This window comes from Palaemon carinicauda, chromosome 30, assembly GCF_036898095.1.
Source record: "Palaemon carinicauda isolate YSFRI2023 chromosome 30, ASM3689809v2, whole genome shotgun sequence".
NCBI lineage: Eukaryota > Metazoa > Arthropoda > Malacostraca > Decapoda > Palaemonidae > Palaemon > Palaemon carinicauda.
In genome coordinates this window covers 77457383-77472423 of record NC_090754.1, presented here as the reverse complement: position 1 = coordinate 77472423, position 15041 = coordinate 77457383, and the positions used below count along the sequence as shown (strand labels likewise).

General features: G+C 40.6%; 1 protein-coding gene across 3 annotated transcripts in view; it reads right to left on the bottom strand.

Moving 5' to 3' along the window:
* The window catches only part of LOC137623305 (ecto-NOX disulfide-thiol exchanger 2), a 136314-nt gene that overhangs the window by 89254 nt on the left and 32019 nt on the right, over positions 1–15041 (bottom strand). For all 3 annotated transcript variants that reach the window (XM_068354104.1, XM_068354101.1, XM_068354103.1), the window contains exon 2: positions 9999–10205. In XM_068354104.1, coding sequence (XP_068210205.1) covers positions 9999–10191 — 193 coding nt within the window. In that variant the 5' untranslated portion in view covers positions 10192–10205. The remainder of the gene's footprint in view (positions 1–9998; positions 10206–15041) is intronic.

The window sequence follows — 15041 nt, the reverse complement described above, 5'->3', positions numbered from 1 at the left end:
TTACATTCAAGAAAAGTTAATTGAAAAGTATGCTCTTCAAATGAATAACGTCAAGAATGATACACTGTAGAAATGTTCACATCTCTAATACAACACATGAATAGCATCTGAAAACAGGAATTTAATGTCATATAATTATTACTATTATTATCTAAACTACAACCCTAGTTAGAAAAGCAGCATGCTATAAGCCCATTGGCTCCAACAAGGAAAATAGCCCCGTGAAGAAATGAAATAAGGAAAAATACACTACGATAGAATTAATGAAAAACTTAGATAAAATATTTTTAAGAACCGTAGCAACATTAAAATATGACAAAATCGTAGATAATATGTATTTTTCCTAACGATATAAACCTTAGCTATTTATTTAGGGGTATTACTTTCTGCGAAGCTGAAATAACGAGCCATTTAAATTTAGCGAGGGTTAACTACCCATACCGCTAGTTAGCGGGGGTAAAGGGGATAGCTTGCTACCGTTTCAACTCGCACACCAGTGATTTAGCTCACTTTGCTTGTAGGTAGGACTTCAAGGGGGATAGGGCTGCCGGGCAAGTTTGTATAAATAGCTAGGGTTTGTATCGTTAGGAAAAATGCATATTATCTTCAAATTTGTCATGTGTTCTGTAGCTGGAATACAAACCTACACTACTGTATTTATTTAGGGGTGACTCACCCATTAGGAAGGGTGGACGTCCCTCTCAATCTGGCTTTTGGCTTTATCCGGGGCCCCTTATCCGAGTATGTTAGTACTCAAAATAAGGAGTCACTGCGCCTCGCTAAGACCTTGCTACGCAAGGTCCGCAGCCTACGCAAACTGTGTGTTGAGATATTTAAAAGTGTGACTGTGTAGGTATAGTTATTCAGAGCTTTTTTACAAGAAAAACTGTGGTAACCAAGACTTTCCCAATACCACCTTGCCAGGGTATGGGGACGCAACAGTTTTAGCTTACTAGGTACAAAAGGGAGAATGGTTTACCTGCAGTGGTTTGTGGTCAGTTTATGCAGAGAACCCAGGATACTGCTTTCCCCAAGAGGGGGGAGGATGAAGAAAAGAATAAGAGCCAGTCAAACCTTTTCATTCACGCAGACTAAAACCAGGTAACAGTGTCCTCATTTTCTGCTACTTTTCCAATAAGGAGCTTGAGGTATACAACCAGCTGTTGTGCAGCCACCACAGGACCGATAGAGATCGTATCGAGTTCCTGTGAGTCACATCTTGCAGGAGAAAGGTTGTGAAAGTCATCTGGAGCATTCACACCCTTGCTTGTAGAACCTGCATAACAGAGTAATCTGCTTAGAAGGGCCAGGGGCATAGCTATACCCGACATCGTGGGTCGACGTGTTGGATGAGGATCTGGATTCAAGCGTAATTGATGACTGAATCCAGCAGAGATGATGTTTCGGTGATCCTCCTCGTCTCTCCCAGTGCTGATGACAAGAGAAGGGACCAGGGTGGGCTGTTGCCGTTTTCTTGAGATAAAAGAGCCTCAAACCTTACCCCGGGTACAGTAACAGATGATTTGGATTGTCAGTTACTGAGTGGACACTTTTTGTCTAGGAACCATCACCTCTAGAGACTGTGTCTGGCAACATACTCGGGGATGAAACTGAACATTGCCTTTCACCCTTCTAATGAATGGGCGATGTCGAAAGACACACCATGAAGTTTCTGGGCTCGTTTGGCCGCTGTCAAAGTGTGTAGGAACACTGTCTTCTAAACCGGGTGAAAACTTGTTGCCTGGTGAAGTGGAACGTGAGATCTCAATTCCGATTGGGAAAAGGCAAGTTGTAAGTCTGCATGAGTTAGGAAAGATCTAGTGTTGAGGGGATATCCCTTCCTTTTAGTTTGAAGGCGAGGCTCAAGGTTGAGTGATCGTCTTAACCTGCTGAAACTGAAAAAGAGGGTCTTTTCCTCCAGCATATACTCGAGGATTCCGCTATTGCTGGAATAGAGGTATCCAGTGGAGAGATACGCTTTCCCATGACACCAACCACAAAAGACGTTATACTTTGCCTGGTAGACTGATGCTGAGGAATTCCTCAGATACCTAGACAACCTCTTCGCAACTTATAGCAAAAAGCCTCTGTGAGAGAAGAGGTACTAGGTAGTCTCCAGGCGTACAATCATAGCGAAGCTATATATTGTGGTAGATGTCGAAGTGTGGCTGTATGTTACGTGGAGAGGGTTCTCTTGGAGGATCTATCAGGAGCTGCAGAAGGTTTGGAAACAGTTCTGCGTAATGCCATAGCGAAGCTATGAGAGCCCTTGAGAGGCTGATCGATGTTCTAGCATTGTTGAGTACCCTTCTCTTCAGACAAAAACAGTGACTGAGACGTAAACGTCTGTTGTACTCACCGTTATTGGCATGCTTCTTACCAGAGAGCCTTGGGGTCTAGGACTGGGGAGCAGCGGAAGCCTGAGGTCCAGGGGCGTTGCGAACAGATCCGTAATTGGAGAACTCCGTAAACTCGGGTCTTGGTTGGCTACAAGGTAATCCAAAGACCATTCGGTACACATTATCTTATCCGAGATGCTGTGCACAGATTGTCAGCGAGCACATTCCTCTAGTTTGGAATGAAGCGGACTGCTAGTGGTACCGAGCGAACTTTGGCCAATCTTAGTATTTATACTGTTAGATGGGAAGAGGCTGCGAGCAAATTCCTTCTTGCTTGTTTATGTTGTCGCTCATCAAACCACAGTGTGGCCCGTTAGGAACTGATGAAGCTGTTGAAGGACTGGAAAGTTGGCCTTCATCTCTTGAGAGATATAAGTGAAGGTATTTTTGGACTCTGTCCAGAGGCCTGAGGTCGTGTGGTGCAGCACTATGGTCCCCCCTCCCTTCTTTTGATGTGTCTAGGCACATCATCAAGTCCGAAGGGTGAGGAAGGATGAGGAGGTTATACCAGTCCATAGATTCTCGACTGACACCACATTCCTTGAGGTTCATCCAAATTTCTGGTCCCACGGGGATCAGAATGTCCGGGGAATCGAAGGCCTGATTCCAATCGGACGCAAGCCACCACTGGAGAGAACGAATAATGAGGCGGCCGTTGGAGGCTAGACAGGCCAGAGATGATGAGTGTCCGAGGAAAACAGTCAGTCTGGGCTGGGAATTCTTCTTGTTTTGAGAAAGGGACTTGTGGAGATTGGTGTCTAGAATCATTCCCAGATATACCAGTCTTCTGAGAGGAAAGTAGGGAAGACTTCCAAAGGTTTACCATGATCACCTGATCTTGGTAAAAAGACTTCAGAAGTTCCAGTGCGAACGCAAAGTTGCCACTGAGTCTGCTAAGGTCAGTCAGTCGTCCAGAAACGGAGGAGACGGAAGCCGATCCTATGAGTCCACGATGGGTGCTGTGGAAAGACCGAAGCACAGTGCCCTGAACTGGTGTATCTTGTTTGTCTAGACTGAATCTTCAATCCTTCCTAGAAGATGGATGGTTTGGGCCTGAAAGTATGTGTCCTTTAGGTCCAAAGTGCAAATGAAGACCTGTGGTCTTAGCCCTTGTCCGAACTCCTCCAACATGGTGTGGACATCAACCCAACGGGACAGCTCCTTGCGGGATCCTTTCACATGGGAGATTGTTGACGCTGGGTCTGGACTCGTGGTGGAAAGGATGGGACGCGATACCCTGTGTAAGAATTCTTCCCTGGGAGAAAACTCATTATTAACTGATAGAAGTAAGGCAATACTTAACCCTATGCGGCCTGACGGAACTGATGCTAATCCTTGGAACAGCATCGGTCTGGCGAATGTTAATCAATGGTTAACGGCTGGTATCGCGGTTACTGTGCAGTTGGAGAGCGCTCATGAGTAGTCACCTGTCGAAAAGCCACTGATGGAGGTTGTTGATTGTTTGCCGATCGCTTTAGTGGATTGATGCGATGGCAAATGGCGAGTAGCGAGAAGTGTGTTGTATGCCTTCCGATCTAGGGAACCACGGGCAGAGGTCGACTAGTAAGTCTGAATGACAAACTGCTGGTGAACGGCAAACTGCCAAAGATCGGTGAATCGGTGATCTGTGAGCCGAAGATGGTAACTGACAGGCAGATGAAGGCTGTCTGATCAGTCAGCCAGGGAAGGTTGGCGATTAATGAGTTGGTGATTGGCTTAGAGAGCCCTGAGTGACAGCAGAATGGTTTAATGATAGTCAGTTGGTGTTGGTCCACGATCGGTGAGCTAGAGATCAGCAAGCTGATGATTGGCAGGTAAGAGATCAGCAAGCTGATGATTGGCAGGTAAGAGATCAGCAAGCTGAGGTCGATGATCGAAGAAAGACGAGGTGCCCATCGGCAATCTAGTGATCAGCAAGCTGATGACTGGTTATTGACTGGCGATCGGCACACTGGCAATTAGAGATCGTTAGCAATTGGCGAGATTGGAGGTCAATGATCAGAGAGAGATGAGCTAGCAATTGGCAATCTGGCGATCAGCGAGCTAGCGATCAGCAAATGGTGATCTAGCGCTCAGTCGGTTGATGATTTCTCATTGGTGGAAGATGAGCTAAAAATCGGCGGTTGATGAGGTACTAGTGATTGGCATTCTGGTACTGTAATTAGAGATTTGCGAGTTAATGATAGGCCGTTTTCAACGTCCAGATCGTGTTTGCTGACAGTGGTACTGTTAGGAAAAAATTCCTGAAGAGAAAGGGACCAAGGGTTCCCTGTGAGGAGTCTCGACCAACATTAGATGTGGTTGATTAGCCTTGGGAGATGGAATCTTCTGGATCTTGAACCCTTTTGTGAAGCCTCTTCCCTCTTTTTCCCAGCGGGCATGCTGTAATGCATTAGTGGGGAGGGGAATGGGGCAGTGGTGACCTGTCAAAAAGTTTCCATTCATTTTTGCTTCTCGCGCGAGTGTGCAGGAGAGTACTGGAGCGTTGGCGCATAGGATGATGCTGGTGCTCAGTTTCTGCTAAAGTGCAATTTTCGGTGAACACGCAGAAGAGCGCAAGTGAGCGCTGGCTCTTTGGCAAGAGCTGGCGCATTAGCGAACACTGGATCTGAGAGCGCTGGTGCGCCGGAGAGTAGTGGCGTGCAGTAAGGCGCTGTGCACTCCCCCTAAAATGCGCAGGAGAGCGTGCGATTGCAGGCAAGATCAGGCGCGTAGGACAGCGCTGGCGCACATGGATGAATGTGCTAGCGCACAGGAGAACGCTGGCGCGGAAGATTGTTAGCACGCAGGAGACCGAAGTTGTACGGGCAAGCGCTGAGGCTTCGGTGAGCTCTGTTGCGCTGGAGGGCGCTGAAGACGAGAAGGTGAAGGCGCGCGCCGAAGCGTTGTAGAGCGCTAACAAGCTGGAGAGCATGGGCCCTCTGCAAAGCGTGACGAAGCAGGCTGGCGCTGACGAGATGTTGACAAGTGCCACTGGCGCGCAGCTGTACGCTTTGGTAGGGCCTCAGGAGGCTGTAACGGGGACAGGAACGGTGATGGTATGTCAGCTGGTCAGCTGGTAGGACGATCAGGAATTGGGATGTGCCCTTTGGAAGGGCGAACATACACCGATGGAGATCGCGAACGATCCACAGAAGAGTCCAGGACCGAAGTGTCGTCAAAAGGTCTAGGAACAGATGACGCCTATGAGGGCCGGTGGATCAGCAAGCTGACCTTCATCAGTAGCTATACTCTGAAGAGGAGTCTGTATGAGTGGCCCCTTTCACCAACGAGAGAGGTGATCACTTACGCAGTTGAGACTTGCCTAAGACTATGCTCCGCCCCGAAGGAAGAGAGGTTCAGCAAGGGGAGAGCGGAGTCTAGGTGAAGACAGCAACAGCAGCCAGAGTCGAAGTGATGAAGAAGATGCAGGGAAGTTCTCCCACGGAAGGGAGAAACAACCCCACTCTTGGGGAGGAAAACTCTCCCTCGGAAGGGAAAGTAGTTCAACCCCTCAAGGCGAACCTCCAAGTAGCGCTCTAAGATTATCTGACAAGAGCGCTACCTGAGGAAATGTAGTTGGAGCTAGTTCCTCGAAGATGAAGTGCTGATCAGGTGCTGCCACGCGAGTACTTCTAAGAGAAGGGATGATACCCATGATGACGTCCTCTGAGGGTCGGAAGTGACAGCAGAATCCCCAGGCATGAACAGCACAGCTTTGCTTCGTCGGCTCTCTTAGTCGAATGAAGAAGAACTGCATCGCCAACTGAGGAAAAATAAAGTAAATTATGTAACAAAAAACTCCCTCGGGAAGAACTCTTGGTCTGTAAAGGAAAAGGAGACCACTGAGGGAGCAAACATAAAATAAGAACTGCGCCCTCCCTTCACCGGTCGACATCGACGGGAGAAGAGGAGAGTAACTGTAATAAAACAAGAATTACAATTCTCCAAATTAGCTAAAAATATTCACTAATAGAAAGAACCACTGATCCTCCGAAGGGAAGTGTTTCCCCACAGAGAAGCTGAAGAGTTTAATTACAAACAATTATAATTTCACTTAAATAATTAAGAAAACAATCAAAAGCGCAACCTAACCCGCAAACGGGAAAGGTGCTCGCCCCGTTAGTATACTGTCGGAAGCCCATGAAAGATGAACGGCCTTGAGAAGAAAGACCGAAGTTAATCTCAAAGGCTACATTCCCCTCCCTCAGTAATCCATACGTTCCCCATGGAAGAGGGAAAGGCAAAGACAACATTTGAACGAGGAGGGTCCTAACGATGACTATTCCCCTGCGGCGGCAGCCGAGTCAACGGTAGGTTATCCGCCGACGGGAAGACCGATGGACAAGGACGGAGAGGTCGGAAGGGAAGGTTCCCAGGCCTTGCGCAAGTGTCTCGAGAACCTGTTGTATACGTTATCACATGCACAGCACAAACACTGAAAAGGACACTTACAACATACATACATATATATATATATATATATATATATATATATATATATATATATATATATATATATATATATATATATATATATATATATATATATACATAAACATTAAGAATGTTGAGCGGTTACAACCGGTCTCCATCCAAGCCAAAAGTAAAGTGAGCTAAATCACTGGTGTGTGAGTGGGAGCGGTAGCAAGCTAACCCACCCTACCCCCGCTAACTAGCTGTATGTGTAGTTAACCCTCGCTAAATTTTAATGGCTCATCATTTCAGCTTCGCAGAAAGTAATACCCCCTAAATAAATAGCATAGGTTTGTATTCCAGTTACGGAACAAAAATCTTTTATATGCTACTCTCTTTGCAACAACTCCCATCTCCTGAATGTAGATCTGGGGTTACTGAATCCCTTAATAGAGATCTAGCTAAAATTTGTGCATGGTGCAAATTATGGGGCATTAAGATGAATGCCAACAAAACTCAAAGTACGATTGTAAGTAGGTCAAGGACAGTTTTTCCTCAACATCGGGATCTCAGCATTGGTAATGTTTCTTTAACTCTGAATGACTCAAAATATTAGGCGTGATTCTTGACAGCAAGTTTACTTTCAAGAAACACATTAGTTCTATGTCTTCTTCAACTGCACAAAAAATTAGCTTATTGAGAGTTTTATAGGATTTTCAGTGATCATTTATTCTGAAGTGCTTTCATTCTACCATGTTAAGAGTATTGTTCTCTCTGATGTTCAGCTGCTGATTCTCATCTTAATTTGGACAGGAACTTACGGTCTATCAAATTTCTTATTCCCAATCTAGATATTAAATTCTGGCACCATCGTTCAATTAGTTTGTTATGCATGTTCCATAAAATTTTTCATAATTCTGACCATCCTCTACATTAAAGATCTCCCCGGACAGTAACATCCTGTTCGTAATACTAGGTACAGCATACAGTTAATTCTAATAATCAGACCTTCTCCACCATGAGGCTCAATACTACACAGTATTCTAGAAGTTTTATTCCAGCTGTGACCAAGTTGTGAAATTATCTTCCTAATCAGGTAGTAGAATCGGTAGAACATCAAAAGTTCAAACTTGCAGCAAATGTTTTTATGTTGAACAGGCTGGCATAATTCTCCCTTTATAATTTACATATGAAAGATCTGTTTTGATGTTGTTACTATTCTTAAAGTGATTTAATTGATCATTACTTCTCCTATACAGTAGTTTATTACCTTATTTTCTTTCCTTACCAAGGTATTTTTCCCAGTAGGAGCCCTTTGGCTTCTAGCATCCTGCTTTTCCAACTAGGGTTGTATTTCAGCTATTAATATGTTGTAGTTTAGATATTAATAATAATGATAATAATATTAATAACTGAAATATGTCAATGAAGAGATTCCAACAACTCTTCAATAAACCCAACCCCACTAAGAAACCCTTATATTCATATCCAAAATCCCATTTTAAACCATCTAGACTAAACATTTCTACATATTTATTCTCCAAACCAATGGCATACATGGGAAAATGTAGTCTTAAAGACAGGGAGGGATGAGCAGGGACAGGAAAGCTTGGGATTACATCCTAACTAACATTTCTCTCTTTTCCACTGTTTTAGCTTCCCTATCATTTGCTCTGGCTTCAGCCCGCTGCAGATAATTCCTCATAAGGATTTCTGACAAAGACGCATGTTCGATACATCTTATGTACAGGGAGCATGTGATTCCTCTTCAAGCACAATTTGAATGAAGATCAATTTCTCCTAAGAGAAGGTTATTCTCTTAACATTCTACATAAAATCTCAGCTTTATAAATTTGGTAGACAATTCTTTTACAGAATTTCTAGCCTAGGAAAAAACAGTTGTAGAATTACCATCCTTATCTCCAAAGTTATTAATACAGCTGACCAGGTCTACAACCAGAAGAAGAATGAGAAATCAAAAGGGCGCCTAATGAGAGGAAATTGAGTTTACATAACTGGTCTATTCACCAGGGCCTCTTCTTTCTAGTAGGAACTAAGGTTTCACATAAATTAAAGTAAAAATTCCTTTACTTCTATTTTGGACAAAATTCACAATTTAGGAAATAATAACACATGAATTCCAGGAAGTTTCAGTAAAATAATCTATTATCCTTGTGATCAACACTGATGTTTAGTCATCAAGGTTGGTGTTCCTAATTCTATTCTAGCAGCCTCCCATCAGCAAACTCACCAAGGTTAGAGTCTGGGATAAGCACCCAAGGTTACCAGTCTGGCCATGAGAAAGAAGGTTAAGTGGTAAACTGGCACATGATTTTTTCCACATTTCATGTACTAAAACGCGTATAAATCATCAAATAACATTCTAACTTACGAAGAAACCAGATTTTCTTGAGTCATTGTAGATTTTATTAATAACTTAAGATATGGAGGAAAAAAAAAAAAACAGAAGAACAAAACTGGCCAAAGAATGAATAAGATCAAAGAAAATTATACTACACATATTTTCTTGAACATATTTATGAATTACGTCAATCCAAAAAATAAGCACAATATAAGATCATAATAATACCGAAGACGAGTAATAACATAAAATTTAGTTCATCTCCATATGTTGAGGAAAATTCACAATTGTAAGAAAGAGATCAGTACAACAACTAAAACACTCGGTTATTAAAACTGATTATGATAGTCAGGCAGACAAAAAAAAAAAAGTTTGAATGATAAATTTGAGTTGGTTGCCTGGAGTGGAAAAAAAAATGAGCGTAGCATTACTTATTTAGTTATCAGTAGGTAATATTAAATTTCTAATTATGGAATCAGTACATATAGATGAAGTATGAATGGATTTTGGTCCTCATTAAAGCAAAATAAGAAGTAATCTGGAATCTTCAAAGTAGCAATTGCACTATACAAAGATTCTATTTCCATGACTGCAAGACTATGGTGTTTATTTTACACTTTTTGACAGTGATATTACCTTTTCTATTGTAGAGTTGCCAAATACACCTTTGCTAAAATATTAATATTTATGTAGTATGAATATGGTAAAGCTTAATAAGTTAAAAAGAGAAAATAAACATACCACCATAATACTTTCAAATAGCTATTGATAACCTCTCCACCAAACAATAAAACCTAAATACAACAAGAAATGCACAAGTGAAACCAAGAATCAAAACTTACCACTTGCAGGGTAATCTGCCGGCATAACAGGGCCTGGAGGAGGAGGTGGAGGTGGGCCAGGGGGTCCAGTAGGACCGGGTGGAGGAGGTGGGGCCATCATTCCACCCATTGACATGTTTGCTGGCCCCTGGCTTGTGGATGACGGAGTGGCCATTGTTGCACCAGGGGGAGGCCCCGGAGGCATTGGACGCATGGGTGGTGGCCCATCTGGAAATAACAATTAGGCTAAATTCCCACAACTGTACTACTGATGTAAAGTTTTACATCTGATCAAAGCAGAATCATTGATGTACTGTACTCATACTTTAATTACTCTCATAACAGTGATTTACATTACAAGCTTATAGTGTAGTAAAGGTGCATGATTGATAATCATGAGTGATTACTGTATTTGTATTTCTTAAAGTACCCTAATATGTAAAGCTTTGGAGAGTTTGTAACTTGGTGTTTTCCTCAAAGTAAAAAGATTGGCACGTAATGATAAAGTGATATGGATACTGTACTACAGTATTGTACAAATAAGCCAAATTCTTTCCCTTGATACATTATCATGCGACAGAGAGAGAGAGAGAGAGAGAGAGAGAGAGAGAGAGAGAGAGAGAGAGAGAGAGAGATTTAACTTTGCTTGTGCAGCGTTAAAATATTGGTCTCAGACAATGAATACTGGACCTTATTTTCTATATATTAAGCAGTAAATATTTCAGTCACCTCTCATAAAAAATCAAAGTAGTACTCGTGACCTTCATTCACTAACTTCCATAAAGAAAAAAAATATTCACATAAAACTGACAAAACTACAGTAATAAAAACATATTAACCAAATTGAAGATACAAAACTACAGTAATGAAAAAAAAATATTCACCATTTACAAGTAAAGGTGGGGGCGGAACGTCAGCAAAAAACTGTGGTCTTTCATAAGCCAACTGAGCAACATCTTTCAAGATGTGCTGCATTCGTAATCGAAGGCGGTATCCAGTGACCTGGCTAGTTTCTTCCATGATGGAAAGAGCATTTCGAATGACATCCCCACTCATGTCTATCTATGGAATCCTTTTGGTATGATAAAGATCCACAATACTGATGATTAAACGCAAACTATCCAAACAAAACTATCACATTTACACACAACAATAAATAAGAACAGAATCTTCACCAATCTCCTTGCTTCTCAACACGTAAATATCAAAGTGGATAACTATATAACTCAACCACTTGAAGTATAGACCATTCTTCTACCCCCACACACAGTACTAAGTATTTCTGATATCACCACTACAACAATGTTTACTTTGGAGATAACTTCCTCATAAGATATTTAAAGAGGGCAGGTCCCATCTTTTTTCAAGTAATTACACACAGAAGCCACCAACACACACTGGATTAGGAACAGCAAGAGAGAGAGTATTAAAAGCTGTTACTTCCCCCGGGCTATGAATCCCTATGGTTTGCAACAGCCTTGCAGGGTCATGATGGTGGCACCAACATTATTCCCCTACCAAACCCAACTGCCACCCCCCCCCCCCCCCACAAATATAATCAACCTCAGACTATGACCTTGCTACCAATTACGCATGGCTTTGCAATTATTTCCAATTAAGTGACCTCTGGAAGATGAATCATCATAATTCCAGTAACTTCAGCCATTCACATACACATAATCAACTCCATATAATTAATCCAATTTGAAGATACCCTAATACTTCTTGCTTTAGATTTACCAAGAACATAAAACAGTGCAGATAAAAAACCAAAATAATTTCTGTGCAAATGAAAATCACCCTATTTGCAAAAATTTATTTCTTATTCTGCTTAAAAGAAACTTAATGAGAAACACTTTCACTTTCAAAGCCTTTGAAAACCAGGAAATTATCTAAAAATAGCATATGAGAGAGAGAGAGAGAGAGAGAGAGAGAGAGAGAGAGAGAGAGAGAGAGAGAGAGAGAGAGAGAGAGAGAGAGAGATTGTATAAAAAGTAAGGCCATGGTTAGTAGGCCAATGTCACTGAAAACATGAGCAATAGGATATGCACTTCCTCCCACCCCTACTTCCTAAATATGTAAACTGACCTAGTGTCATTAGGGCCATTCATGTCCCTAGTAGATATTTACACAAAATAATCATGAACTATCAATCAGATAATAAATACATTTTGTCACAAAAAGAGATGTTCAAACATATGTTAAATAATTAACAGTAAATACACAACCTTACTACAAAATGTACAGCTTTGTAATATGCCCCCTATGTATTCAGCCCCTATGATTTGCAATTCCTCTCATTTGCATAACAATGAAGAGACAACAGGTAATTTCAATCGAACCAAAGAGAGGCAATGTGATACACTACACTCAGACACACCTGATGTACTTCCTCTTAAGCTAACTGTACTGCACTTCCATACACAATAAATGGTGCATGAAATTTTCATCAGGAACAAAACCCTATTTGCATGAAAGCAACAATAGAATCTACATGAGTGAGTGTTATTTTTAGTCTTTTATCAAGAAGGATGAAATCTAATAAAGTAAGTGTTTGTTATTCTTAGCCTTTTATCAAGAAGGATGTAATCTAATAAAGTATGTGAGTGTTATTTTTAGTCTTTAATAAAGAAGGATGGAATCTAATAAACTACATGTTTGTTATTCTTAGGCTTTTATCAAGAAGGGTAAAATTTAATAAAGTACATGTTTGTTATTCTGAGTCTTTTATCAAGGAGGATGAAATTAATAAAGTACAAGAAAATACTTTGAACAATTTAACTACAATTATGAAAAGTTCCTAATAAGAGGAAACAGCTGGATGCTTCCCCTGGTAAAAAAAATATGGCAAGCTCAGGTTTTCATGTGTTTCCTTTCTTAACACAGGACTATAATTAGAAAATTTCACTAGTAGGATTATCTATATTCTTTATACTTCAGTACTTGGCTGATTAAGCTTGTCACAATCTGCTTAAACATCTAAGATTGCAAATTGGCTTGCAATGATAAAAATATTAAAAACCATCACAATACACAATTTCCCAAACGATACACATGCACTTATAGCATAATGGCAACCCTCTACAGCAATATATATTAAAATCCCCATATAAAATTTCATCTTCAAAATTCATCACTATACAGTATGACTGAGCCAAATTACATAACAAAAAAATGACTAACTATACTTTCCAACTTTTGATTTATGGTGACTGCAATATCCCTTCCAACTACCTTTACAGCAAAAGCTTAGTGATGATTTTATCATTCTGTATAAATATTCATAAAACTTTAATTTAGTAGTCAAGATAATGGGGATACCATTCAAGTGGTTTCTCCCATAAATTTTGTTTAAAACAAAATTAACTGGAATAATACTGTATACTGTAACCATGTTCCATCTAAAAATATGTTAAACATGCACGAAAATCTAAATATTTCCCTTGCAGAGCAGGTAAACAGATTATTTTTTTTCTTAAATACCCTGTCTAATTATTCAACCAGTAAACCTTTCAAACATGGTTGATATACCATACTGTACTTCCTTTCACTGCATAGGTTATAGTATAAAACTAATAGCAGATTTAAACATTTCTACTCAATTTTTTTCAGAGGCACAAAATTAAATATATGCTTATTCAAGATACAAGAAGACAATCATCGCAATAAACAAACCCCTAACATATCAGCTTAGTACTGCTTACCCATTGATTTCAATTCAAGCAAACATAGAATTTGAATAATAATATTCATTATTTTAATAGTTAACTGGGGTCCACCTTCAAGAAGATCATTCCTATCAATGTCTATAATTAGAAAATTAAAGTTCCCTCTTTCCTCAGTACAGTGTATTATGGTTGGACATGCCATTTATGGTGTTCTATGGTAATCACATTAGGCATGGGAATGTTTTGTTTGCGAATTTGTCTCATATCTCCCATAGATTTCATTTGTGAATTAAAGGGCGCAACTTTCGATCCCTACTTAGAATTTTGGAAATTCAGATCATTGTACAGTACTCTCAGCTAGGACAATGTCTGTACGTCACGTTTCAAATTAATTTTTGGTTAAAATTCTTATAATTAAAATTTCCTTTTCTTATACCTGTATTTAAGCACATCCAGTGACTTCTGTAACCCTTTTCTTATCAGCATAAGTAAATTTTCGTCCAGAATTCGAGTTAAAAATATTCATAGAAGTCTCTCACAAACTTCACATGAACCTTTTTCTTTCATCAAGGCTGAAAAAGAATGTAACTTTTCTCTTTCAACCGTGTCCTCAAAAAGTGTATATCGTGTTTCTCTTAGTTATCTTCATCATATTTCTGTCTGTTCATTTATATGTTCACAATTCTTGTGTTATGGTTACTATATACTGAACGATTGGATAGATTATAAAATTTAGGCCTCGAGCAGAGTACTGGGGCATCAAAGGCCATTCAGCGCTATATAATACAAATTAATCAAACATACCCGTACTCACACCATTTGGTATCATTTCAACCTATAAGATAAATCGTACCATTTTCATACAATAACATCTAATGTGAAATAAGAAAGGATTAAGAAGTTTAAATGAATAAATCACTAATATCAATCAAAGCTTCACATATAACCCAATACAGTATTCCTAGAGGAAGCCGACCGAGCAGAGTCAGAATGGCAAGAACGAGCCAACAGAGTCAGATGGCGAGGTTTCTGCTCTTTTGAGGAGGACCCCGAAGGAAAGAATCCCTCTTAGCCGCCTTCTTCCGTCGCTTGATAAACCTCGTACACCGGGAGGCGACCATTCCCAACACTTGCCGCATGGAGATGCCAACACGCAGGGCAGAGAGACTGTGAGGATTAGTTTCCACCGACAACATGAAAGTAACACAACGGCGCCCTTTAATGCTGGGATATACCCCATGGGTATTGATCCCCACAAGCAGACACCTAAAAGAGAAAAAGGATAAAAGGAAAGTTTTTTAGCTTTTAGGCCAGTTTTGTAGGGGAATTTTTATTCGGTTTTAAACGGGGGAGCAAGACAACATCCTTACTCCACCAAGCCAAAATAAAAAGTGCC